Source organism: Strigops habroptila, chromosome 4 (genome assembly GCF_004027225.2).
Source record: "Strigops habroptila isolate Jane chromosome 4, bStrHab1.2.pri, whole genome shotgun sequence".
In the NCBI taxonomy this organism is placed as follows: domain Eukaryota; kingdom Metazoa; phylum Chordata; class Aves; order Psittaciformes; family Psittacidae; genus Strigops; species Strigops habroptila.
Window position 1 is genome coordinate 82,464,383 of NC_046358.1, and position 27,711 is coordinate 82,492,093.

Genomic DNA, 27,711 nt, shown 5'->3' on the forward strand with positions numbered 1-27,711 from the left:
AGAAAACTGAGGTAGACATTTCATGGAATCACAGACTGGTTTGGGTTGAAGGGACCTTAAAGCTCATCCAGCTCCAACCCCCTGCCACGGGCAGAGACACTTTCCACTAGAGCATGTTGCTTCAAGCCCTGTGTCCAACCTGGCCTTGAACACTTTCAAGATCTTGAACACTTCCACTTTCCATTTCTGCTATGAAGATGTCCCCTGAAAGAGCAGCAATGCCAATAACCAGGCCAGCAACCTGCGTTAGTCTTAACTATAGTTGTGTTCAACACTGACCTACATCTCCTTTTCTACATGAACCAACCAGTGGGTTTTCAACATGGGCAGCTGGAGCTAGCCCAGGGGTCAAGTGGGAAACATGTCTACCTCCAAATGTCTGTCTCCAAACACACCACCTTAGACAGCGAAGCAATAAAAACTGCACCAAACCAGAGCAGGGACCAAGCTGCTCCTCGGTCTGTGAACCATGGCTTTACAATGCTATCGAGCCCCACAGGCGGTGAGAAGGTATCCAGTGGTCCCCTCTGGCACCTGATGAGTGGAACAAAGAGCATACAGTACCCCTGGATGCATAAAAGCAGGTACGAATTGTCACCTCCCTGCTTGTGAATGCACCATTGGCCCCACACCGTTACAGACAGGCAGTGAGGATCATTCCAGCCTGTGAGCAGCAGCAGATGCTCTCCAGCGTCAGCCCAGGTTGGGCATCGCTCCACACATCCACTGCGTTGGTGGTGAAGAAACAAGGGACAGCAAGTTTAGGAGGCCCAAAGCCCAAATACTCAAATGATTTTTGGCTTGTGACTTCTGTTAAAATCTGTGGGAATAGGATGCTCAGCTCACCCTCTGGATCTGTGCCCAAGGTTTTCAGGACTCCAGCTAGAAAATCATGAGGTTAAGAGGCAGAAGGACTTGGCGCCAGTCCCGTTTCTCCTCCTCCACAACAGCAGCCCACCAGTCATGGGAGGTACTGCCATATGCTCGACCTGCCTCCCCAAATCCATCACACTTGAGTGACCAAATGACAGGCTAAAGCCCTTTCCTTGAACCTGCATGCAGCTGAAAAACCACGCACCAAAGTTGAGCCATTTCAGAGTCAGTTCCTCAACTCCTCCTGAACTGAGATTCATGTGGCGAAGGGGCAGATACCTACACCAGGATACTCACTGGAGAGAGGAGCGGTCAGACAGAAGCTCCCTTAGGTCTAGGAGGTTTTCATGAAACCACAGTGGAAAGACACTGAAAAGCTCCCTCTGCCATGAGCCAAGGAGTTTAGCTCCAGCATCAGCCTATGCCTCCCCTCCCATTAGCTCCAGAGCTCCCAGTTTAGGAGCCATGTGTCTGTCCTTGGGAGTGAAGCTCATTCAACAACACAAGTATTGGGTGGTGTGTAGAGCACAATCAGCCAAAGGCTGTGTTCAAGTCCAGAGGACACAGTGGCTCCTATTTTGCCATGTAAATGGCTAATTTCATGCCAAACATTTGTTCTGTCGGAGAACCACTAGCTCATCATCTTCTCTATGAGTGACATTTCTGGTGTTGCACTGAGATACATTTGTTATGTACACAAACACCCCATAAGGGTTTTAACATGGGATTTAAACAGCTGCAAGCAGAGGAAAAGACAAGTGAGCTAAGACAATTACACAACCAGGCCTCAGACCATCAACTCCAAGTCTCTCACATGCTCTCTGCCCCATTGTCTGCTTGCATTGTTGAAGACTCTTCTACCTCCATTTCTACTGTCTTACCAACACTATCTGCTGTTCAGATTTTCCCTTCTCTAACAGGGGTCCCTTCTCTGCTCAGCTGCAGGCACCTCTGCTCAGGCACACTTTGGGTTCAGAAATAGCCGTCAATACACAGGATGCCGGGGTGACATGGACACTGATGAGACAGATGGGAATGCCAAACACAGTCAGCTAGGAACCAAGCCACAGCACTGAAGGGCGGGAGGATGTTCATGAACATCAGTGCCCCCTTCCCCAACTGACTCCACAGCATAATCCTAAAGCAAATCCCATCCAGCTCAAGAAAGACTTGTAAACTGAGCTGTTACACACCTCCTGGAGTAAAGGCTGTGAGTACTCATCTGACAGGTAGAAGGAGAGTGTCTGCTCCCACCAAAAGCAAGAACATGGGTCAACCTTTTATTTTAAAGCATTTTTTCCCCATTGACAATCAGTACAACACAGGCACTGACTGGAAGAGATGCACTGATGTTGGCTACCTCTTGGACAGCAAGTTGGGTGGACAACTCGTGTTGATCCCAAAGATGTAGCAGTATTGATTAGCCAGGAAGGAGGTCATCTTTCACCCATGAGCAAAACCAGACCCTTTCAAGAGGCCACAAACACCAACAAGCCCCCACAACAGATTTCACTGTAAAAAGATATAAATGAGGGGTTACTTACTACAGGAGTAGCTGCTAACTTCAGATATCGCTGGTGAATGGGAAACCTTGAGCTGATTTTTGACTTTTAACCCCACCTCCATCTTCTTCATTTTGGCAGCCACTTTGTTTTTACCTTCCTTGGTGCTTTTCAGTGACAGCCCCAGGTTCTTGGCCAGGCTCTTCTTCTCCTCCTTGCTCGGCAGAGCCTCATGGGGTGGCAGGTACCTGCTGCCACCTCCACTACTTTTTGACTTGCCCCCAGAGCTGTCAGCAAACTTGAAGGGGGATTTGAGCTTGTCTTGTTTGGTGAGTGACAGAGCCTTGTCAAGCTTGCTGGCCAGCTGCTCCTGATCTGATGGCACCTTCTTCTTTTTGAGCTTTAACTGCCGAGGTGAAAGGAAGAGACAGAGGTGAATACAGAGCAGGTATCATGGCAGACCTGAGGGATTTTACTAGCCCTTGTAACAGTCTCCAATGCACTATAGTTAATAAGGCCTCAAATGATAGTCTTAAGCCCCAGTGGCCATAACCCACCACGGTGCTAGGGAGGAAGATGTCAGCAAGCAACACAGCTGTACCCTTATCGAGCACTACAAAATCACAACATTAACTTAGAAAAACTGAATTTTCTTCCAAACGAAGTATGTTCATAGAACAACATATTTTGGAGTTCGTTTTGCTCAACAACAACTGGGGTTTAGGCTATGTCTGGACTGGTTTTACAAGCTTTTCTCTAAATCACAAGGATTAAAAATCTTCTTTACCCAAAACCCCAGCCAAATAAATACGGATTTCCACATAATCACCAGCTCCAGAGGCTGGGATGCCAAAAAGACCTAAAAACCTCTCAGCAAGAGCATCAGCACCACTGCATTACAGCCAGTGCTTACATCATTTTCAGTACTTTCTTGCTTCTTGAAGAAAATAAATATACTTTACATGTGCTACAGCTAGATAACAGCAGCTGTAACTCAGTATTTTGCCTGTGTGCACTTTGGATTTCAGCAGCAGCTTAAAGCTCCAGTAAATATCTCATTGCCTCAACAGGAGCAGAAGAAAACCCTGTGTTTAAAATAGCAGTTAAAGCTCCCATTCCTTCCTCGCTTCAGGAAGTTCATTCTCCTCCACTGCCTCCACAGGCAAAAGGGTAAGACAAGCACTGCTCTGGATTCAGAGCTACCACAACACTGCAATGCTCTGGCTGGCTTCAAGGCGCTTGCCTCTCTGCTGCCTACCAAAGGGGTCCGACCTCCATAAGCCAACATTAGCCTTTGCAAACAGCCCTCCACTTCACAGTCCTCTCATGAAGAGCTTCTAAACCCATGTGAACTGAGAGCAGACGCTCTGAGATCAGGAGGAGTTATCCAGTGCAAGCCAACACCAGCAAAGCAGGAATGAGATCTTCTTTTGGCCTGTGGCTCCATGTTCCCCACAAGGGCACTGACCTCATTTGAGAAGCTGGGAGCCGCATCGTGCTCTTCCCAGCTCTGGTTCCTCCCTTTCATCTTGCCACTGCCGCTCTCCACATCCTCGTCCTCCTCCGGGAGGGCCCCTTTGTGCCTCTTCTTCATGCCCTCACCAGTCTCAGAGTCTTCGGAGAGCAACAAGGACTTGCACAGTCTGCAAGCCAAGCAGAGGATGGGTCAAGGTGGAGGGCTTTCCTCCCTGTGATCCCCACCAAGCTCAAAAGTGAGGTTAAGTGCCTTGTAGGACAGTGGGGATCCTCAGTGAGAGCCCACTGTGAAGTGACAGCAGTTTGGACAAGGTTTTCCACCAAACAGGAGAGCCAAGGAGCCCTTCTTGCACACTCCTGGCCACCAGCATAGATGAAGGTGCCCGGAATCAGAGACCTGCAGGGTGGTCTCTGAAAGGAAGTACTTGGTGTCTTGAGTAAGAGCCACCAGACACTGCCTGATTGGGCACAGAGCAGCAGAGGGGAGGACAGATAGCTGAGCTGGCCCTGTAGGTCTTTTCCACCTCTACTTTCATGGACTCTGTAGATGCAGATTGATTCCCAAGGCCCAGGGAGACGCCTCACTGCCCACACACTTGCTCTGGTTGCCTGGGTATGAGCAAGGAGGTGGTAAGGACACGGAGGAACAAGGATACTGCAGGGACTGGCTCGCTTAAAGGACAAGCAATCTACCTCCATGTGAGAGGCATTTGTGAGCTACATCTTCAGTCTTGCTTCAGGATTTGGGGGGAAAGGAGAGGGTAAATAAATAATAATAATAAAAAAAGAAATAAAGTAGGTGAGACTAGAAGCACATCTTTCACTGCTCCCAAACTGTCTCCAGGAACTATCTGATGGATCATCAGTCAAAACCTCAAGACTTCTACCAAGCTTCCATTAAAAGCTCTCATACACCAGCTCCTTCACACTAAACCTCCTTGACCTCGGTCATACCACCACCACAAAGCCACTAAACACAGGGCAGCCTCCTGAGCTTCCAGGCATCTTCCCTCCCCTCCATCCTCTCTGCTGACCTCCACAGACAGCTAAACCAACACCTCAGGCCCTGGATGTTAGCTGAGGATGTATCCTCATCCTTCCATCTCCCACGCCAGGTTGATGAAGCATTCCTACGATGCGGAGACATGCACACGCAATACCATCATGCACGCACACATGCACAGCTCCAGCCACCTCTGGACACCTCCAGCCTGTTCAGCCACCCAAACACGAACACAAAGCCACCAAGAGGACAGGTTTTAAGCAGCACAAGGTCAGTGGGAGCTGGGCACCTGAACCTGATCCGTAGTCTTGAAAGGACATCTGCAAAAATATGTAAGCAGGTTGGAGGTGCCTTCCAGTTGGGAGAGACTGGGCCATCTATGGATGGTTAGATGGCCAACAGTGGTGAGATCCAGGCATCCAAACAAGAGCAGCTGGACTTGTACAAGAGAAAAAGGCAGAAGAAAGAATGATCCGGACCCTTGAAAGAGAGAGATCAGGCGAAACCAACTCCCACTGATGAAGGGGACAGAGATGAAGCCAGCAGAAACACCGCAGAAAGGCCCTACAAAGTAGATTAGCCCTGTCTTTCCAGGTTGTGACACCAACATCCTGCACTCAGCTCTCCAGCACCCGCTTGCATCATCTGCTCTCCTAAAAACACACCAGGACGCGCTCCCCGACACCAAAAGCTCACCTACAGCTCCCTGCCCAGCCGGCTCCTCCGCACCACCTCACCGCTCAACTCAGCCTGTCCTACTTGCACCCAACACCATAGGCACGGGCTCTACCAGCAGGAAGGGAAAACGCTGGCACCGTATTCCCACTGGAAGGACACACTCGCGTTAAACGCACACACTTCCACAACACTGCTGCTGCTATAGACCGGCCTGTCACCGCAATGCCACAGCGAGCCCCTGCTGCATCCGAGATGCTGTCCCCAAGTAAGACCCTGGTGCAGCGACCCTGCCATTTTCCCATCTTCCCCATATTCCAGCCTTACTTTCCACTCTTGCTGTCACTCTTCCCTCTCTCCTTAATGGGTGACAGAGCGCTTGATCCAAGTTTCCTCTTCCTGGGCCTTCCAGGGCCTCTTCTTGCCAAGCTTCTACTTTTCTCGTCATGCTTTTCCCTTTAAAAAAACCACACGCTTCACTGTTAACCAAGGCAACAAAAAAAAAAAACCAAAAACCAAAAAGGCAAAGAAAACAAAAAGCAAAGTCAAATTTTGCAACCAAAAAGCAAAACGGGAAACAAAAAAAAAAAAAATAAAGGAAGTAAATCCAAAAAGAAGGAAAAAAAAGGGGGGGGGGCGGGAAGAAAAGAAAGCAAGCAAGAACGGGAGCCAACCCAGAACCTTCTCCTGTCACCAAACTGCTAAACTGAGCTGCTGAAGCCAAGGTGTGTCTCTACAACGGTCTCCCAGCTGCATTCACCAGTGCTCAGGTTGTCGTGTCACATAGCCTAGGAGTGTGCAGTGCAAAGCTCTGGCGGGCCGTACCAGGAGGAGAGGAGACAGGGAGGGAATGGAGGGCTGTTCTCAATCCCGGATCGAGTGAGCAGCCTGCGACTTACTCGGAGTCCCTGCGGCGCTGCAGCTTCACCAGCTCCCGCTGCTTCTCCTTGTAGCGCCGCTGCAGCTCCGCCAGCCTCATCCTGTAATCCAGCTCCATCGCGTCCATGTTCTCGATGGCCGATTTGATGGAGTACATCTAAAGTGGGGAGGCAAAAGGGGGTGAGAAGCTCAGGAGATGTTCAGGCCCTCACCCACACTGGGATGTCCTTGCAATGGTCAAGATCTGCAGCCATCCGTGCTTAACTCTGGAGCAGAGCATCTTTGCCCACAACAAGCACAACCCTAGAGTGGTACCCAAGTGAAACCTGCCAGGCAAAGATGTTCTGTGGCTGATGTATCAGCTTTGAGGGACAGCAACACTGGGAAAGAACCTGAAGGGTAAAATACACCCATGGAGTCTCTTTTCCCTTATTTAACAAGACAGATCAAAATATTCCCTGTCTTGGAGCACTTACTTGCTGGGTACAAAGTCATTTGTCAGCCTCTCCCATGGGGAAGAGCCAGCAAAGAAAAAAAACCAAGGAAAAACCCTCCTGCCACTATCTTTATTTATCCCCCCCACCAAAGCATTAACAGATGAGTTCCTGCTGGCTTTGTATTACAAACACCACCTCTAGGGCTGCCCAGGGTCCTGCTGAATTCAATGGTGGTGATCCCAAACAAGGGAGAAGCTAAATCACACCACAGTGACTCCTGGGCAGCTACAAACATGAGTGAGGGAAGCACCAGCTCGCTTTGGGAATGCAGGAGGGCAGCACAAGCCCGGTGGCAATCCAGGGCTGGAAGAGCAAGCTGTGGTGAGTGGATGCACTGTGGCTTTTCAGGCTCAGCCACACTCAAGAGCTACTTACGGGTTCGTCTTTCTTCTGCATCCAGCTGTACTTTTTGTTGGGATTCAGCTCTCGAGGCAGCCGGATGGTTTTCAGACTTTCCATAAAGGGGGTGGAAAGTACTTCCATGAGCATGTGGGTGCTGGCAGCCAGCAAACTCTCCAGCGTTGGCCGGACAGGGAAACTCTCTGGACCTGCTGGGAAGGACAGAAAAATAAAGCTCTAGAGATTCACATTCCAAGACTGCTCCTCCAGGAGGCACAAGGAGAGGATGATGTCCCTTTCTGGACCATGGCAGCTCAAGGAGCCTTCCAGCCACCCTTTGCTCCTACTTGAGATCTCCTGTTGTACCCAGCCATGGTATAACTGGCAGTTCCCATCACGTCTCACCTCAGGAAGTTACTGGAAGGTGAGATTCTTTTCAGGACCTGCCAAGCTCTTGGAAAGCATCATCTGGAGCTACTGGGGCCTCTTGTGCCAAACCCCAACAGACTGTAGACTCAGTGCCTGCCAGAAGGGTGTTACCCTGGCAGCTCTCAGCAAGTGGGGCTCCGTTTCCGCTACGCATACCACAAACTGTCTAGACATGGCGAGGGCCTTTGGAAGGGGAGAGCAGTACAAAAGCCACACGTAGCTCAGCCTACTGCAACAACAACCTTGCTCCAACCCCATCCAAAGTACCAGCCGCTCCTGCAACTCGGAGTAATGCTCTCCTTGCTGCCTGGCTGAGGCTGCAGGAGACCCCTACCTGCACAGAGAGCATGGGGACCGTATACAGGGAGACCCAACGTGGCCCAAGGCTGGCCAGACTCAGTACTCACGACTTACTTTGCATCTCTTGCTTCCGTTTCTCCAGCTCCATCTCTGCAATTTCACTCAGCAAAGTGATCCCTTGCAGGAAGGAGTGCTCCAAGGCCTGGTCAGTTAACACCTCCACCTTCACCTGGGATGGAGTGACACTGGTGGTAGTCAACATGGAACAAGCCTGAGGCATCTCTGTGGCAGCCACCAAAGCATTCATCCCAGCCAGCGGGTCGCCCGGCTTGATGTCCAGAGCTGGGATTTGGCAAGAGATTGCTTCTTCTGTGTAGGAAGGGATCTCTGTTCCCTGCTCCCCCTCCTCAGGGGGCAGGTTGGGAAACTCCCTTCCCCGGGTCACATCAGTGCTCTGCAGATCCATGGCTACAGAGGCTTCCTCCCGCTGGGGTGCCAAGTCCATCTCAGGCGGCTCATTCTCCGTGTGCACGAGCAAACCGTCATATTCCATGTGCATGGAGCAGGTTTCTGCTCCATTCCCAGTCTCTGCCTGAGCCTCTGTTTCTGCAGGGCAGGCCACAACCTGGTAAGGAGGTGGGCAGCTCTGGAGGTCTTCCTGGTCCTGCTCCATAGCACCCAAAGCTTCACCTTGGTGCAACAGGAGATTGCAATTGTCCACGTTCTGCACTGGGACGGCTGCCGAGGTGCTGATGTTCAGAGTCCCCATGTCCTGCTCACAGATGCTTTCTTGGCTTTCCTCCATCTGCACCTCTGATTTCACCCTCTCTTCCAAAGACTCCTCTTCTGCCGCTGCTTGGATGGGCTCTAGTATTTTGGACGGAGACAGGCGGATGGGCTTGACCTCTGGGGAAAGCTCCATGTGCTCAGAGCCTTCAGCAGGCAGTGGGACGTCAGGAGCCAGGCCATCCGCATCGGATGCTGCGGTGGGCTGCAGGAGGTAGGGGTAGTGTCTTCCAAAGGAGGGAGGCAGGGACTGGAATGGATATCCCGGGGGGATCTCTGCAAGATATCACAAGGGACAGGCTGTGTAATGTCCGGTTCTCCAAAGCACCTTCTCTCTCACTAGGGTATAGAGATGGATTCCCTCTGCTTCCATCATCTCTTGTCTCTCACTGTTCTCAAGCAGTAGCTGCTTTGGGTACCCCTCTCCTGGCCAAGCACCCCAGAAGTCCCTTCTGCACCTTTCCAGCACTCTCCTGCAACTGGAGAGAGATCTGCCTCTTGTATCCTTCCCCACTGAGACTTCAGCCCTGAGGAACCAACCCAGGCTCAACCCAAGGGAAGAAGACAGCCTACAGCCCCAGGTCGCCCTACAACCCAGGCACTGATCCCAGTCCACCAGACCCAGATCCCAGACCATCCTGGTCCTTGCCTTTCCTTTGCCTTTTAGAGGAGCTACATGGTTTTCCCTAGGGGAAGGGATGGAAGCAGGAAAGAGCCAAGGAGAAAAAGGGAGGCAGGCACAAACACAACGGGACTCTGCCAAAGCAGGGCTCTCTTACCTGGGAACAAGGCCTGAAATGGACCAGCAGCTTCTTTTTCCAGCTCCAGGTCTTTCTTCTCCACAGTCTCAGGTGCCTCTTCCTTTGGAGGGATGGCAGGGGCAGGGGGTGGAGAGGCGGGGGGCGGGCTGGAAGGATGGGAGCTGGGGGTGGCAGGGTAGGAGTAGGCTGGCTGCGAAGGTGGCTCCTCCATCTTTTGGATCACCTCAGCTTTGAGCACAGACACGGGTGAGGCCCTGGGAGAGAGGGGAGGTGGACTCACAGCCTTGCTGTAGGACGTGGAGGCGCTGGGAGACAGCACGGGTGGTTTTCGATGCACCAGTCCCGGGGCAGAGGAGGAAAGGCCTGATTTGGCACTGTCCAGGCTCTGCTTCGTCACCTTCTCTTCCATATCCGCACGCTGCTCGTTTGCCTTCAATCTCTCCTGCAACAAGAACAGAGCAGAACTCAGCACATCTCTACCTGCTCCTGGGAAGCAGCACAGACCTACCACCGAGCAAGACCTAAACATGATCTTATCAAAGATGCACTGGAATAAAACACATATTCCCCAGTGCAACACTGTTTTAAGACCAACCTGATGGAGGGTGACACTGATCTGTGACAGCTTTCTTTACAAATTCCCAGCTCCGGGAATCATTTGAAGGGTGTCTCAGCTCTCACTTGCAACCAAAGCAAACCATTTCTATTCCTAAGCCCCCAGCCCAGCAAGCACACAGGTAAAACGAAGGCTGAAAACTAGATGACCACTATAAAAATTACACGGATGTAGAACACCCAAATGAAAGCTCACGACTTCCAAAATCATTTGGTGAATGGGAGCTGGCTCCAGGACCCAGTGTGATTGCTGCCAGTATTGCAGCCGCTCCTCTGAGCTGCTGGAGGTGATCGGAGATGGAACCACTCAACTAAACAGAGCCATCCCTAGGGAAGGAATCGCGGTTGTGCTGCTGCTGGGCTGCTCTCCTGACAGCACTGCTCAATGGCTCTAAACCCTGTGTGCCTCATATCCCAGGGACCAGGGCTGGATCACTCAATGCATCCATACCCTTCAGACACACAACACAGGCACAGCTGCTTTTTCCCCACACACGCTCCCAACTCCGGGATCATTTCATGCCCAAGGAAGCTCTTGAGAACGTACCACGAGCTGGGCACTCCTCTGTAGCTCCATGGCATGGGCCGCTTGCTGCTGCAGGATGTACAGCTCGTGCTGCCTCAGCAGCTGCTGATGAGAGAGGAGCTGGAGCTGGTGAGCGTGCTGGAGGGAGCTCCTGGTCGGAGGGTACATGGCCGGCCACAGTGGGGGTGCCCGGTCCATCAGCTCCGCTGGGGAAGGAGCAGAGATGCAGTCAGGCAGGCAGGAGGATGGGGAAGAATAGAGGATTCAGGATCACTCAGGGCAAGCGTCTCTACCCCAATCCCAGGGAATGGGGGACACCAAACATTGGGCTATGCAGAAATGCAATGGGGAAAGCATGTTTTCTTCCCCTTGGCAGCCCTACTCCCACCACCCCATGGGTCCTGGGGCCATCTGACCTGCTTTGCCCCCTAGGCACCCTCGGTTTGACTGCCCCTGGCTGAGCCCATTAGATTCTCCTAACCAAGGACTCAAACTCCGCGGGGTCCTGCAGGGGATGAGGAGCCACTGCTGAAGATGACAGATCTCCACCTCCAAAACAGACCTAACAAGGCGCCAGCTCACCTCCAACCTAGAGCTTACCAAAGTGTGGCAAGTGCTCACTGGGGATCACCACAAGCTGCCCCGACTGTGGGTCTCTGGCAAACTGGTAGGCAGAAGGGAGAGCTCCCCCCATGGCAGGGGGGAAGCCTGGAGTCATGCCCTGGTGCAGGGAAGGGTGACCAAGTCCTGGAAGAAGAAACACCACAGTCGCAACGGCTCCTACCCATATGAGAAGTCATCTTCTGATTGCTCCAAAATACCCCCTTCCCCTTTGATGAGAGAGCAGCCTCAGTGAGCACTAAGCAACACCTCTCCCTGGACTGCATCTGTGTGACACTCACCATAGGGATGGCCAGCCAGCCACATGGAAGGGCTCCCTGTCCTGGGAAGCCAGGGGTGGGCTGCCAAGTGCGAAGCCGGGTCTGCAGACCAGCGCCCAGAGCCCGTCAGGGCTGGGCCTCCTGTCACCATGAGGTTGGAGTTCAAGCCGTTGGTGGCGCAGCCGGAGGGATGTATCCGAGCAAAATCTGCCAGCTCCTTGCTCTCTCTGGTGATGGAGGAGACAAGAGAGACAGTGAGAGAGGGTCTGAGTGCTGCAGGTTGCTGCGCGGCTGCTGGAGGAGCCTAGGGGTATGGACCAGTCTGGAGCATGAGTGTGTTTGCAAACCAGGGTCAGACACTCAAGGAGAGCTGTGATGGAGGTGTCCAGAATAAAACATCCCATCTCTCCATCCCTTTGGAACAGGCATAGATTTGCAGCAGGATCTGCCTATAACCCCATGGTGCCCCACTCAGTGCTCCTCTGGTGCCAGCAGCTACACCAGGATGGATGCAACCCTGTCCTCTCTCCGGGCAGACCCCATCTCCCTCCAACCCTCACCTGAGCAGCTTCTCCTGATCCCGCTCCAAGCGCCCTGCCAGGAGGTGGCTGTCCCGGTGGCGGCTCCTCTCATCCCCACAGTCATCTTCTGAGCGTCCGTGCCCTAAGAGACAACCCAGCACCATCAGACACCAGAAACAGCCTGTGGAAAACTGTCCCCTCTCCTCTGGGCATGGAGAAGCAGGACCCTGGGAGCCAGCACACCCAAATGCCACTGCCACCAAGACTATTACGAGGTTATGTCCTGAAGTCCTGGGCAAGGCTGTTCTCACTTGTAGTGAGTGGTTTGATCTTCCTGTCTCCAAGTCATCAAGGGACCCACACACCAGGCCAGAGCAGCCTCCCAGGCCAAGACACCACCAGCCTGGGAGCACCAGCACCAACAGGGCTGCTTTTGCTGAAGGCCAGTGGCAGATTTCCCATCCCAGAAGGAGACAAGGCCCAGCTAAATCCCTGCATCAAACCACACAGTGCTGCTTAACGCATCCTGCAGGGGTCTGGGTTTTATCTCTGCATCTTCTGAAGAGCACCTTCTGCTCCTGTAAACCAGTGTGGGAGCAATGGGTACGCTCTGAATCCCTGTCCTTCTGCAACAGGCAGAACCAGCACTACAGACCCTCAGAAAACCAGCGTGCACCTCTCTGCACTTCAATCTGTTAGTGGGAATCTGCTTCCCTCCTCCCCGAGCCATGGAACGAGAAAGGGGCTGGCGAGGCTGGGACACATATGGCAGATGAGGGCAAGAGTCCAAAAAGAGGGGCTGGATGTTTGGCTGGAGAAACGGCTTGTCCAGAATCAGAAGAGCTCTTGCAAATACAGCTTGGCACAGTAGCAGCTGTGTCTATGAGACGTTAGGACCCACCTTCATAGGAGCAAACAGCAGTGCCACGACCAGGTATTGGAGCCACCCATCACTTACTTTATCCAAGATCTTCACCCCAGCTGCCTGACTTTAGGCTTGCTTTTCCCCATTTTTCCCTAGCTTCTTTCTTGCATTTTCTACACAGTTCCCTGCTGCCCCTCTCCATGTTATGCTCTGGTGATACCATCCACACCTAAATCCCAGCCCTGCTTGCAGCGAGCAACCGGCGGGTCTAACAGGACCAGGAGGAAGGTGTTTGCTTCCCCCCTGCTCACTCCCTGCCCGGGCAATGCTCTGCACCCCACAGGGCTCAGCAGCGCAGCACAGCCTCGCACGGCTGCGCCCTGGCTCCCCGCAGCCCTTGCCAGGGTCCTCGCTCTCCCATCTGGATAAGGTTTGGCACACAGGAAAGGATCTCGGAGCATCAAGTCTATCCTGCTGACAGGCAGCCTTTTCAAGGAGGGCTCCGCTGTGTATTTCCACAAACCTGGACAGCCCATGGTTTCTTTGCTGTCAAGTCTCCAATTCCCTTGGCTTTTACTGTCAGAAGGAATCCAGGAACAAGACAACATCTCTCCCAGCTCCTCTCCCCAAGGCTCCTTCCGTGGACTTCAGGCAGAAAGCAAAGATGCTTTGAAACCTGGCACACACCTCTTCCTCCCAAAGGACCTTCCAGGGTCACCCCCTTTCCCTTGCAGGCTGCCAGGACACTGTGTGCAGTGCCTGTCCCAACCAGCCCTTCCTTGGCTCACTGAACGATGCTCCATTGCTCAGGGCAAAAGGCACAGGGGCTTGTGAACCCCTCCGGAGCCCCAGCATCCCTCCCTGCCTCTCTGCCAGCATCCCCACACACACACAAACCCCCTTCCACTCCCTAGCCCAGGTTTTTGCCCCCTTGGAGCCCCTTTTCCTACTTATCTTCCCCCAACTGATGCCCAACTGCCTCTTCAGTGTCAGTAATATGGAGCACACCTTTGGTTAACACTCAGCCTCTCTTTCTTGGCGCAAGGTGAGTTGATCCTCAGCCTTTTATTAGAAACCCATTACTTTGTTCTTTTACCTCCACTCCTCCCTCTCCCATCTCCACTACTTGTGCTCTGTTATTTATAGACCGGTTTAGCATCTTTTTTTCCTCATCCCCCATCCAAACACACACACTTTCTTATTCCTCTCATTCCTGCCTAGCCCCTACCCCGCCGACAGGACGGTCCCTTTTCTGTACAGACCGATGATTGTCCAGACAGTGAATGATCATTTTGTCTCTATATATGAACATGACGCACGGACCCGCATAGAAAAATTCAATCAGTTATGCATGGAGGAAAGGCTCAGGCCCGTTCCCTTGACAACCAATGCCCAGCACTAAATACTTGCATTTCACTTGCCAAATACTACAGATTAGCCAACTAAAGCCTGCTTTCTCCTTCTTAAAAGGTCTAAACATTCAAGCACCGTCCACTCAGCGCAAGCAAGCTAATGTTATTAGACGAATCTCTCTTGGCATACAAAGGTGGGGGGGGGGCAGCATTTGGGGGGCGAGAGGAGGAGAAAAGCAGTCTTGTTTTCTGTCTGAAAGCCAACTGCATCCCTTAGCAACGAGCCCGGAGGCCTGCCAGAATTCAACCCTTGTTTGCAGCCTTTTAGTTCGGTTCAGTAAATTACATTTAACGCAAGCTGGGAGCGTCTGGGACGATTGAACGGCTGAACAAACAGCTCCCTGTGCTGCCCACGAGGTCCTCCGGGCAGTAGGGAGGGCGATGGGAATGGGGAGAGGGGCTGCTGGCTGAGAGGGGAGCAAAGAGAGAAAAATGGGAAAGGCAAAGGCTAAACATGGAAAGCCAAGCGTTGCTCGCCGGCCGCTTGCTTTGGCATCGCTCCTTGGCACACCAGAGGCAAGCTCTCCCCATGCTGGGCAGCCCCTGGGTGTTATCTTGCTACAGAAGCCAAGCAGAGCCCCACATATCTCGCCAGAGCCATCCCCTTCCTGCCAGCAACATGGCTTAAATCAAACCCATGGGATTAGAAGACCAGCACAAAGGTGGATTAAGTGGTTTCCCTGTCAGCCCCTTTGCTAACAGGGATCAAACACATGGAGATGGGGTAGACAGAGGGGATGGAAGGTGGGGAAAGGGGACTCCCTCCTGCACAGGGAGTCTTGCTCCCCACTGTGGTTTACAATGTGCCCTTGGCTGGGAAGGGGAGGCAAAGGGAGCTGAGGATGCCAAACTCAGCTCATGCCACACAGTGCCATGAAATGAGTTTGGCAAGAGCACTGGGTGGCTGTTCTCCGCAGGGAATAGAACCCACAGGCAAGTCCTGAGGCAGGCCTGGGGAACCTACCTTTGATGCTGCTGAGAGACAGCGAGCGATCCCTGTCTGCCAAGCTGGGCCCCAGTTTGCTGCTGCTGCTGCTGCTGTTGTCCTTCTGCCGGGCCACGGCCACGGCGATGCCGACGGGCAAGTGCCTCACCTCCACCTCGCCTTGGGAGCCGATGCTCTCCCGGCCAAAGGATTTGGCACTTTCGGGTCTCTCGGGGTCCCTTTTCAGCTGCTTCGCTGGCTGCTGCAACAGCAGCTGCTGCACTTTGGAGGCGCCCAGCTGTGCAGAGTCCAACTTCACGTTGCCCAAGCCACCGAAGGGGCTCTTCTTGCCGCAGCTCTGCCGCGACGCCGTCTCCTTGGCAAAGCTGCCGCTGTACTTGATGAGGCTCTGCATGGCCGACCCTTCGCCATGGGAGGCGGGGTGGAGGACGTCCGCAGCGCCCCTCGAGCCCACCACCGAGGACCGTGGCAAGCCGCTGGGGTCAAGATAGACCTTCTTGGCTTCCTCCTCCGCCCGGGTGACATGGTTGTGCTGCGCAGCCAGCACCGCCATCTGCGTGGTGGCAAAGTTGCCCATCTCAAAGGGCTTCCACTTCTGCTCGGGTGGTTTCAGCTGAGCGTGGTCCAGGTGCTGCCTGGAGGAGTCCAAAGTGCTGTAAACCTTTGCTGCTTCTTTGGAGCTGGATCGCTGGAAGCGGTCCCGCTCACAGGGGCGATGCTCTGCCTCCGGACTCGGCTTCAGCAAGTCCTTGGAGGCCAGGAACTCCCTGCTCTCCGGAGAGCCCAGCCCTGGCCGGTTGAGGAAGGGCTCCGAAGTAACCTGTCTCTTCAGTGCCATGGAGTTCGCCCTGATCACCGAGCCCTTCTCCCTCAGAGCCTCCATCCTTTTGGCATCACTGTGGCAAGAAAAGTCCTGGGACAAGAGCGTGCGGGAGGCATCCGCGAGGCACCGCTCCGTGGGTGACTGTAGCACCCCCACCTTGCCAAGGTCCTTGTCCTTTGCCTTGTTGTCGCGGGCCTGCGAGGCGATTTGGATGGGCCCGCTCCTCTCGTCGTAGGCTTCGACCGAAGGCACGAAGGTGGGGGCGATGACTTTGTGCTCCCTCCCCAGCTCCTTGGCCGGCGGGAAGATGGTGTACATGCTGGAATGGATGGGCTGCGGAGGGAATGTCGTGGCCGGCGTCATCTTCCCCGGCTGTGAGGGATGCGGGGACGGGCAGCTGCAGGAGACGTGCAAAGCACCCACGGAGGGCAGGAGGGGCTCCCCTCGCTTCAGCCGCTCGGCGTGAGCATGCGCAGAAGGCCTCATGTTCTCATCGTGCCGAGCGGGATCCTTGGCACAGCGGTCCTGCTCGGCACCCAGGACCTTCAGCATGGGGTCCCCACCACCGTTGCAGTTGCTGAGGGAAGAGCTCTGCAGCGGGTTCTTGGACTTGGGTTCCCCGCCACCACCACCCCGATTTGGCATGTGCTCAGCCAGGAACGGGGAGAGGCGGTCGCCGACCTTCACTGCCTTCTCCACCACGCTTACTTTCCGGTCGCTGTCGGGCTTAGTGTCCTGTGTGAGGTCAACCACGCTGCGGGGCCGGGGCTCCTCCTTCGGCTTGCTCTCCTTCTTGGCAAAGGGCAGGGATAGATCGCTCCGGCATGCCCGCTCCTTCCCACCCGGGTCTTTGAGGCTTTCTTTCGAGCTCTTGTGCAACTGCCCAAGGTCCTTCTCCCGGAGCAAAGTGCTCGATGTGTGGTTGCCCGCGGTCCTGGAGAGGGGAGGCTGCGGGTGCAAAGCAGACTGGCCTGCGTGGCCAGAAAGGTAGAACCCATCTGGAGAGCAAAAGCAAATGAAATTACTGTGGGCCTGCAACAGTCCTAAAGAGACAAGAGAGAGGTGGCAAACTGGGAGGGAATGGGGTTCAAGGATGTGTCAGACATGGCCAGGAAGGACCAGGGCAAAGGAGAACACCTCCAGGTGGGATGCAGGACAGCCCTGTCTCTGATGCACACTGAGCCTTGGGATGAGGCAGCACATGGGGACTTCAAGGAGGGACCTACAGCACAGCCGCAACCATGACCATGGCACTGCTCAGACCAGGAAACATCCCTGGATGATAACCCCAGGGCATTCCTGATCTTTACCCTTAACATCCCAGCAGCCAAGCAGGCCCAAAGGACAGGATGAGCACCCAGGGATGACCAAGGGAAGAGGCTTGCAAGAACCCAGACTTACCTTTCTGTGACTCGAAGAGGCTGTGCTGACCCAGCTGGGCCAGGAGAGGACTGCCGGCGCTGGGGGGCTCGAGGTGGCTCAGGGGAATGTACGATGGGTAGAGCCCGTTCGGCAGATGGGAAAAGCCTGTGGAAAACGGGAAACAGAAGAGGGAAACATGTTTAAGCCCAAGCTGCACGTTGCCTTGGAACCAGCCCTGCAGGAGCACAGACTGTTGTGGCTGTCAGTCCCTCGCGCGCCAGGAGCGGCGGCTGCGGGGACACAACCCACAGCGCACACAGCCCATGGGGGGAATGCTGCTTGGGCCCCCCACACGTACTGACCCACCACTGCGGGTCCCCCTGGCACCTCTGTGGGGCTCTGACTTTACAGTTGATGGAACATACTGCTTCTGAGCAGAGCCTTAAATCTGAAGGCTGAATGACCAAACCACCTGGCTGATAAGCTGTTTTATCACACATACAGTGACCTGTGGGAGAGGGGACTCCCCAACATGCTTCCCCAGCAGTGATAAGACCCTCTTGCCAGCACAGCTTTGACAGCACAGCCCCATCAGCCCAGCACTGGGTACAGGCTTTAGGAAAGCACCAGAGCATCCTCCACAGCAGCTCACACAAAGCACAGTTTCATGTATCCCAAACCAGCATCTTATCCCGGAGGGAAGCAAAACAGAGCAGAAAACCACCCACCCACAGTCTGACAGGAAAGCAGCGTGTCGCCAAGGCCTTGCTGCCAGAGGTCTGGATTATGTCCTGGACACTGGGGCCTCCTCCAAGAGTGGGCCCCCCCAGCAACGTCCTCATGCAAATAACCATCATCATCAGCGAATACAATCACTGTAATAGTGGTAATAACAGGAGCTCTTGGCTCCAGGCAGCAATTCCTCTGCAACACTGCCACCAAACGGCACCCGCGCAACACTACAAACCCCACCACGGCGAGAACCAGCATCCCAGTTGGTGCCATCATTTAAAACACAAATAAAAGCCATCAGGAGAGTCTGAAGGAGCCAGTGAAGCCCTTCTGCAGCCCTCCTCCCTTCCCCTCACGCCCCGTTAGCAACCAACTTCCCCAAAATTCAACGATCCCACCGAAAACAACCAGGCAACAAGTTTCTCAAGAGTCCAGCATCCAACTGGATCAAAACATCATTGTACCAAAAACCCAAAGGGAGACAGCGAAGTTCAGTCCCCGGAGCTGCACGTGGAGCACCATCTGTAAGAGCTAGTCAATATTTCACATTATTTAGACAGCCAGGATCTCTTTCGCATACATGTTTGCATCCTGGCATATGTGCTTCACCAACGTGGTGCTCCACGCAGCTCCTGGCCCACTTCCATCACCCAACAGATCCCAGTGGCATCGCCCGCACACACCAACCTCCAGCGGCAGGACCAGGGCAGCTGCTGTGCCCATGAAGTTCAATGCAGAGCCCGTTCCCAGCGGGTAAAACTTGCTATTTAACGTTGTGCAGGGTGTCTGAAAGGCACTGAGCGCACACACGCATTCACACCTCTCCTTGGTAACCCCGAAACCTTCATGCTGGAGCATTTCCAAACACCTCTGCCTCTTGGAGGGCTTGGAGAGCGCTTGGGAGAACCCAGGAGCACCTACCCTGGCTTAGCTGTGAGCAGCTCCGTTGCACGGCGTGTCTGCCTCAGCCACACCACCTCCGTCGCGCCGCGCCGGCACGGCTGGGCTGGCCATGAGCCAGTGTCTGGAGCAGGAGCAACACGCTTCCAATGGAACGCGAGTCCCATCTGGCACAGCACATGGCTGCAGCATGGCAAACCCCCCCTGCAGCACCCCATGCCACACCAGCCAGTAGCGCCGGCCCCACACATTCCCCATGGGAGCCCCTTTTCCCAGCCACACCATCATCCCAGCTGCAGCCGCTCCCGCATGGACATCACATCCCAGCGCTGCAGGCACTGCCGTGCACAGATGCCTGTGGTATGTCCCCACTTGCACATGGTGCAAGGACCAAGAAGCCACCTGCAGAGCTCCAGGAAGGGGACACGATCCAGCCCTGCCACCCAGCACAGGGACACCTCCACAGAGCTTAAGCTGCTGGTACCTGAAGAGACATTTTGGTACCAGTTATATTCCCGGTCCTACCAGGGAAGCTCCCTGCCTGAGGCATCTTATCCTGCCCAGGGACAAAACAGGGCCAGGCCCAGCCTCAAATGCTCTGGTGCTTCCTTCACAATCAGCAGCAACAAACTCCACCACAGGGACCCAGCCCCAGTCCAGGGCTGCAGGAGGAAGAGGACAAGTGGGAAGATAGGTCAAAACAAGAAGGGGACAAGGAACTGTGGGATGACAGTGGCCAAAGAACAGATGAAATCCCCCCTCCAACGGCCCAGTGTTAAGATGAGGCCTCACAAAGGTTTTCCAGCTGCTATGCTGAAGCAGATGGAGAAACTGAGGCAGGGGCAGGTACAAAGACTTGACTGCATCACCCAGCAGCAAAACCAAAGAGCCATTTGAAGCCCAGCGTCGGGTTTACCAGCAACACCGTTTTCCCTTGCAAAGTGCCCAGAGGAGAAGCTGCCTGGGCTGTATTTACCTGGCCTGATCCCAGCCAGGAACCAGAGCCGGCACAGGAAGGAGGGATCCGAGCCACAGCCTTCCTGGGGATGAACCCGATGCAAATCCAACCTCAAGGCACTGCCAGAGCATCCCTTCCTGCATACAGCCCTGCAGCAGCAATGCTGATGGGCTGGCATTAGACTTGCACACAGCTCAAAACTTGCTGCCCTGCTCCCCCGGGCAGGACCTGGAGGTGAAACTGTTCTCCATGCTCTAAGTAGCTGCATTTGCAGGAGGCAGCCTCAGGCAAGTCGCTCCCTCCTTGGATCTCCGCGCCAGAAAGCGATGCCAAGGGGAGAAACTCTACCGCAGTGAGCAACGCACAGCTCACCCCAACCATGGGCTTCTGCCAGCAGAAAGGGAGGGGAAAGGGGGGAAACCACAACCATCTCCATCTGCCTGGGGCCAGAGCGTTTGCTGAACCAGCGCAAGATCCGCTTCGCCCAGGGACACGCCGACAGGTCCCGGCAGGCTGAGCCACGCTCCTCCAGCCGACTGCGCGCCCAGAGGCGGGCTGGCACCGTGGTGCAGGCAGGGAGGGGTGAGCTGGCAGCGCTGTGCCCCCCTCCCCTGCCAAGCCACACCGTGCCAAACGCATGTGCCCATCAGCGCGGCCTCTGGCTGCCCGGGAAAGGCACCACCAACACGAATCTCATGTGAGTGCGTTGCCAGTAACACACAGAATCACAGAATGGTTTGGGTTGGAAAGGACCTTAAAGATCATCCAGTTCCAACCCTCTGCCATGGGCAGGGACGCCTCACACAAGGCTCTGTCCAACCTGGCCTTGAACACTGCCAGGGATGGGGCATTTATCACTTCTTTGGGCAACCCATTCCAGTGCCTCACCGCCCTCACAGTCAAGAACTTCTTCCTTGTATCTAACCTGAACTTCCCCTGTTTAAGCTTAAACCCATTACCCCTTGTCCTATCACTGCACTCCTGACACAGCCCAGCTCAAAGGGTGAAAGGGTTTAAGAGGCACAGAGATCACCCCTTAAGCCTGCGGGAAGGTGACAGCCAGCACCCCAAATGCACACGCCAAACGCACTGTGATGCTCCAGTGGGTGCAGTGGATGAACACAGAGGGGGGACGCACACCAGTCCCACTCCTTTCCCAGCTCCAAGATGATAAAACGTACCTGTCTTGCACGATTGAGACATAAATCACTAAGGGCTGTTATTAGAGGAACTTGGCGGGTGCAGATGTGTCAGCCCTGTTGAAAACATCTCCTTCATCTTTGCTCAGCTCTCCAAAAACGGCACCAGGAGTGGGGGAGAGGTGACTCACCACCGAGAGGGGATGTGACTGATGGGGAGATGAGATACCAGCAACCACACAAACCACACACCAAACGTCTGGAGGCCAGAGGTCGCACCGGGGGAAGCTGGAGGGAAGTGGCCCCACGTGCTCAGCCTGCTCAGGGTTACCCAAAGCTCCCCAGGAGGAGGGAGCCACCAGGAAACAGAGGTGGCAAAGGCAGGCAAGACATGGGTGCAGCAGTCACTGCACGCTGCCAGTCACCTGGGGGCTCTCTCCATCTCACCCCAAGCCTGGGTTGTGAAAGAGCCAGGGAGGAAGGGGACATGCTGCAGGGAACACACTGGAGCTCAACTCCATCTTCCCTGTGGACACAGCTGAGGCCCACGAGCCAGGTTCCGTGCCTGATGTGGCACATCTGTGCACCAGCACCCGGGTGGCACTTTCACAGCATCCCCACACTGCCCCCCATGCTGGCTGCCGACCTGGCACAGAGGTGACAGCTCACTTGGGCACCCACCAAGGGTGAAGTACAGCAAGCGGGAGCAACACAGAGACACCACTCAATGGGGAATTCACCCTCCTAGCCCAGCTCTGTGTTTTCCAAACCAGCCACAAGCACCGATGCACCAGGGAGATGCAGCATCCGCAAAGCCCCCGCTCATGGCATGGGACAGCTCTCTGGTCCCTGCTGCCACCTCAAAGGGAATCACGCAACAGAACACAGCACTCTGATGACCACGGTGGCAAGTAGGTGACCACGTGCAATGCTGTCTGTGAAGAACTGAAGCTGAGCCCCAGGCACAAGCCATCTGTACCAGAGAAGCCACAGCCCTGCCACCGGAAGACCCCGGGAGAAGTGAAGCAACTCCCCCCCAGCCCCATCTGCCCGTTATGGGTTTTGCTACTTATGAAATACTTCCAACCGCCGGCATCTTGCCCCATCATCCTGGGGCTGTGATGGACAGACACACAGCCAGGAAGCAGGCTGGCACCACACAGCACTGTGCAAGGGGCTGTGGCCACAGAGGAGCCCCGAGCCAAAAAAGCCAAGCCCTATGAGGGGCTGGGAAACACAGCAGCGAGGCTTTGGGTTTATTGCCATGGATGTTCTCAACTCTGGGCACCCAAGGGAGATCTGCAGCCGTGGTCTCAGCTGGCTACTGGGCTCTAGCATGGAACAGGAGCCGCTCTTGGCTGGGAGCACGGTCACCTCTTCCCCAGTCCAGCTCGCAGCGCCTCGCAGGCAGCCAACTAGGACACCAGTCCATGCCACAAACAGCTGGATAAACGCTTCTGTCCTCATGAATCCCTGCAGGGAGGGAGGGAGGGAAGGGAATTGGGAGAAGTCCAAGCACAGCGAGTACCCGCTGGCCGCCAGCCCCCTCCCACCATCAAAACCATCCCAGCACCGGTGCATCCCTGATCCTCTCCCTCCAGCTTCCCAGTGGAAACCCCTTCAGGGCCTCCCCTCCAGCACATCTCTGCCCCACAACGCAGGGGCACGCAGCACGGCCGCAGCTATTTCTCATGCATGCATTTACGGCTGCAAACAGCTGAGAGCCAGGAGTGCTGACAGGGTGAATCTTTGCCACCTCCTCCCCTTGTCTGCCAGGGCAGCTCCAGTGACACCCGAGGCACCGGAGCCGCCTTGACTCTGTGCCACGCACGAGACACCAGCGATACAAGCCCCTGAACATGCTGGGCTGAAACCAAAGCCCCCGGATCAGATGCTCCTGGACCGCAGCAGCAGCAGCCGGGCTCCATCCCTGTCCTCAAAGCCATCACAACCCTCCTCCCCAAAACCCGACCCGGTCGTATTTACACCCCGTGTTATGGGACTGGCAGTTGCTTCAAAGCCTTAATTTACAGCCTCGATTCTCCATGTCCCCTGAAGGGCCTCCAATCTCATCCCCCAGATCCACAACAGCCAGATCAATTTAACTCCCCGTTTAATCTTCTAAGGGCCCCGGTGAGCTCAGAGACAGCATCTTCCAGCGGGGGGTCCGCGCTCCCGGCCTTTGCCGGCTCAAACAGCGTCACGTCGCTTTCCTTCAGCTGCAGAAATCACTACCTTAAAAGCCAAAGCGAGTTCCTTCCCCCAGCTCAGCACAGCTCTCTATTGTTTCTTTTAATTTCATTTCATTCCACGGGGGAATCTGTGTCCAGGCTGCTTTATTTTTAAGTGCCTCTTGCTCAATATTTACTATGTCTCGCAGGCTGCGTCAGCGCAGGAACGCCGGGTTTCCGACGAGCCCTCCCGCAGCCACTATTACCCCGTGCTATGATTTTACTGCCGTGCACACCAAAGGGCAGGATACGTGCACAGGGCACGGAGGGTTCCCTGCTTCCATAGAAATAAATATCAGGCTGAGCACTACTGCTCACCTCCTCCTCACCCGGGAGCTGGAACAGCTCCAACGGGCTGGAGATGACGGAGGAGGAGAACACGGGCAGAAGTGGCTGCAAGGGATCGGTGCTCACACCCTGGCTCTGCCCCCGGCGTCCTGCAGGCTCAGTTTCCACTGTGCAGCAAAGCAAATGCAATCGGAGGTGTACCAGTGGTTCAGGGCTTGGGGCCACAAGAGGAGGACACCAATGAGATGCCCTAAGATCTCCCGCAAGGTCACCCACCAGCTCCCTGCTGACAGGGTCTTCAGAGGGTGCAGCAAGAGGTCACCCTGGTGGGGACACAAATCCCTCTGGCAGAGGGAAAGTGGGTTTTCCTCCCGCTGGAGGGGCCAGGATGGAAACCATCCCCTTAGCATGATGCACAGCCTGGAACACACACTCTGGGAAGCACCGACCCAGTCCCACATTAATCCTGACACACGAACACCCAAACCAGTGTCAATGCTCCTGGGTCACCACCGGCTGCTGCAGCAGCAGCTTCTCCTCTGTGTCCCCAGCCTGAAATCCCCCACCATGCCGGATGTCTCTCCTTTTCCACTGGTATAATTAAACCTGACACCCCAATGGGGGTCCACCAAAACCCCCAGGCTCTCATCACACAAGCACAGAGCTTTCCTGAGATAGCACAGAGTGACTATGTGAGTTCTTCAGCTCCACATCTACTAAGATGCTATATGGAAATTAAAAAAGAGTAATCTGAACTCTCAAAATGATTAGCAGAATCCCCAAGAACGCAGAACCTGGCTGCCAGACTGCAGCTTCACCGTCCTCATTTTCTAGGACAGCATCAAAATGCCTTTGCTCTGGGCCATCCTTCATCACGGTGAAGACCCTCCAGCCATCAGTGGCCAGCAGAGGGGCTCTATTAGGGCTGATTCTGCTCCCAGCACTGGGCACCCACTTTTGTTGGGGTGCTCCCCCTCCTTCCTAAGCCCAGAAACTGAACCCACCCTATTTCTTAGTCCTTTAAATCATCCCAACTCAGCACAGAAGACGTGATGCAAACAAGCGAGCCCCTGCTCCCCGCAGGCAAAGCCTGTGCAATTAACCCAGCACCAGCCATGCACCGGCTCTGAGCTGCTGTCCCGTGCCTTCGTTAAGGGAAAGAGCTCGTTACCCTTCACTGCTGGAGCCGGGAGAGCTACAGGCACTCGGTGGGGGAGGTTATTGTGGGATGGCACCGGTGCTGGTCCCCACATCACCTGCACTGAGTGCCTGCCAGCAGCAATTAAATCAGCCTTCAAAGAGAGATCCCAGCTTTCCCAGCACCATTAGCCGTGCCCTGGAGGGAACATGGTCTATTTTCAGCCACAATGACTTAAGACCAGGTCATCAGCAGGTTAAATGGGACCGTGCAGCATTATCTCCCTGGCCTCCCATTGAGAAATTAAACACCGCTGGGTGATGGGCAGCAGCCAGCACTGCGGATGAGCACCGCGGCGCCCACTGCAAGGTAAATGCCACCAGCCCACTGCTCCCCTTGGCTTCCCATCACTGCTGCCCCGGTCACCTTCCCTCTGTGTGGAGTGCTGGGTGAGGGCCACCATGGGATCACCCCCAGGTTCATCCCTGCCTGTGCAGCACAGAGAGGACAGGTCGCAGAGAGGATGCCCAAGCCCAAACCCGCACACTGCCAGACCGGGGCTGCTCATCTCACCCCTTTCCTTCATAAATCAAGTGGCCCAACTAGAAGTCTCCAATCTGGGGACTGCCCCAAGCCACCAGTTTCACCAGCGTTTCACCAGGGCCACCAGAGAGATGACATCTCCCCATAGCAGCTCCATCTGTTCTGCTGGTAGCTCCACCACCAAAACAACCAGCCCACCCCACTGCTAACATCTGGCGGGGAGGTGGCAGCTGGATGCGGGTTTGTTTTGCCTCCCGGGCCCCTGCCGGGTGCAGTCAGCACAAGCTGGGATGACTCAAAGCCCTGGGAGACGCGGCCTCTGTCACTGCTTATTTTAGACCTTCTTGTTTGCAAAGCGGCTGCTGGGGCTCCGCGCCTCGCAGGGTTTGCCTTGCAAAGGGAGGTGGCACTGCAAGGGGAAACCGAGGCACAGAGTGGGGTACAGCACCCTGATCAGACCTGAATGCCGCAACGCCAACATGCGATGCTCAGAGAACAGCCAGCAACCACTGCATGACACAGGGGTCCTGGCAGCAAGAGGGGACCAGCTCCAAGAAACACCCCATGGATGGAGCAAGGACATTGCTGATGACCCAACTGTGTTCAAATGGCTCCAGCATCACAACTCCCGCTTGGATGCAGCATGGGGTAAGTGTGAGGTATGGCTGGAGGAGCCCATGTGTGCTGCTCCGTGTGCAGAGAGGCATGCAGATGCCACAGGGGTGAACGCATCCATCCCTCTCCCAGAGCCTCCGTGGCATCCGCAGGGATCAACCTGCCCTGGAGAAATTCAGCAACAGGCTGCAGACATCTGGGGGTGCAAGAAGAAGATCCACAACTGGAGCACATTCCCATAAGCTTCTTCTCCTTAGGAAATGAGGCTCAAAAGCTCACCCTGTGCCAAACCTCTCCTCCTGACCCCACATTCAGCCCTTTTTCTTTCCAGAGGCTCCTGCACGCCCCACATCTGAAACATAAAGCAGAAGGGTCTCTGCAGCCAGCAAATGCCCAACACCACGCACCTCCTCAATGCTAACAGGAGGCAAACGCAGAGGCAAATATTATGGTGGTGAGGTTTAATTCCCAATGAATTATGCAAATCAATGCAAATTCAAACCGAAGCACAGTCTTTGGGCTCTCGACAAACTGCCAACCTGGCCCCGATGCCACACGGCAGGGACAGCCAGCCCTCCGTCAGGTGAAGCACTAGATGGATGCCCTATATATGTACATATATGCACACATAAGGGTTTGCACATCTCAATCAGGGAGACCAAGGAGCACCTTAACAACAATTCGAAGAATGACTTTTGTGTTTCTCCTTCCCAGGGAAGGCCACTGAGCTTTCGTGTCCTCCACAAGATGGAAACAGCTTGGGTTGACGGTGAGATTCAAAGCAGGAAAGAAGGTAAAATTCATCATGGATAGGGCTGGGAAGGAGGGGAAGCCTAAAGCACTTGTGCCAATATGAAGGTTAGCCCTGAAACCAAGGGAAGGAAGATGAGTCTACAAAATAGTCATGGAGAGTGCTCATCTGATGGAAGTAGGAATTCCCAATCCCACACAAACCCCGAACATCCATTAAAAGCAGCAGAAGAATCACTGCTTTGTATCACTAATCTCATCAGGGAGAAAGCCCGGCTGCAGCACCGGGATTGCAAAGGGAAACCCTGGCAGAGCAGAGCCAGGAAAGGCGTGCTGGGCTCTCATCGGCACCCACCTTCACTCACCTGCTCGGATCTTTCCAAGCTGGAGTATTTATCCCCTTGACTTGAGTGTGACATGGCATGCGGGGTGCTCCCCACCCGGCACATCAGGACACAAAACCCCAGAATCACACGCACTGTGTAGGGATAACACAGGGCTATTCCATTCCCACCCCGCTACCGGCACTGCCCGCAAGCAGCAAAGAATGCCTTCGAAACCCTTCCTCCCAAGCACGCTGGCCATCCCCATTCTTAGTTTTATTTTCGTTTTAATTAAAAGCAATTAAACCAAATGTATTAAAAGCACATTGAAGCCACAGGGAATTCTGCTGAGAAGGGATCGGGGGCAGAAAGGGAAGCCCAAGCAATACAGCTAACCACCTAACATAAAAAGGGCTCTTTGCTCGCAGGAACGCGGCAGGGTAAGATGGATGGATGGTGGCAGAAGCAAGAGCAACCTTTGCAGAAGTTGCTGGGGATACGGATGTAGAGAAAGGGCTGAATGCCTTCAAATCTCTGTTATTCCTCTAAAAAGGCACGTTCTCTCCCAAACACAGCACATTGCTCCTTCCCTTGCTCCGAGCCCACCATGTTCAGCTTGCCTG

The 27,711-nt window shown here is 54.7% G+C and overlaps 1 protein-coding gene across 5 annotated transcripts in view; it reads right to left on the reverse strand.

Moving 5' to 3' along the window:
- Positions 1-27,711, reverse strand: part of TNRC18 (trinucleotide repeat containing 18) — a 56,715-nt gene that overhangs the window by 20,735 nt on the left and 8,269 nt on the right. For 2 of the 5 annotated variants that reach the window (XM_030483491.1, XM_030483489.1), the window contains exons 3-15: positions 17,511-17,636; positions 15,305-17,107; positions 12,103-12,205; positions 11,564-11,769; positions 11,262-11,408; positions 10,683-10,867; positions 9,539-9,962; positions 8,088-9,035; positions 7,281-7,456; positions 6,429-6,565; positions 5,857-5,985; positions 3,844-4,018; positions 2,418-2,781 (exon numbers count right to left, since the gene is read on the reverse strand). In XM_030483491.1, the coding sequence (XP_030339351.1) occupies positions 2,418-2,781; positions 3,844-4,018; positions 5,857-5,985; positions 6,429-6,565; positions 7,281-7,456; positions 8,088-9,035; positions 9,539-9,962; positions 10,683-10,867; positions 11,262-11,408; positions 11,564-11,769; positions 12,103-12,205; positions 15,305-17,107; positions 17,511-17,636 (4,923 nt within the window). The remainder of the gene's footprint in view (positions 1-2,417; positions 2,782-3,843; positions 4,019-5,856; positions 5,986-6,428; positions 6,566-7,280; positions 7,457-8,087; positions 9,036-9,538; positions 9,963-10,682; positions 10,868-11,261; positions 11,409-11,563; positions 11,770-12,102; positions 12,206-15,304; positions 17,108-17,510; positions 17,637-27,711) is intronic. The other 3 variants (XM_030483492.1, XM_030483494.1, XM_030483493.1) reach the window with 3 other exon arrangements.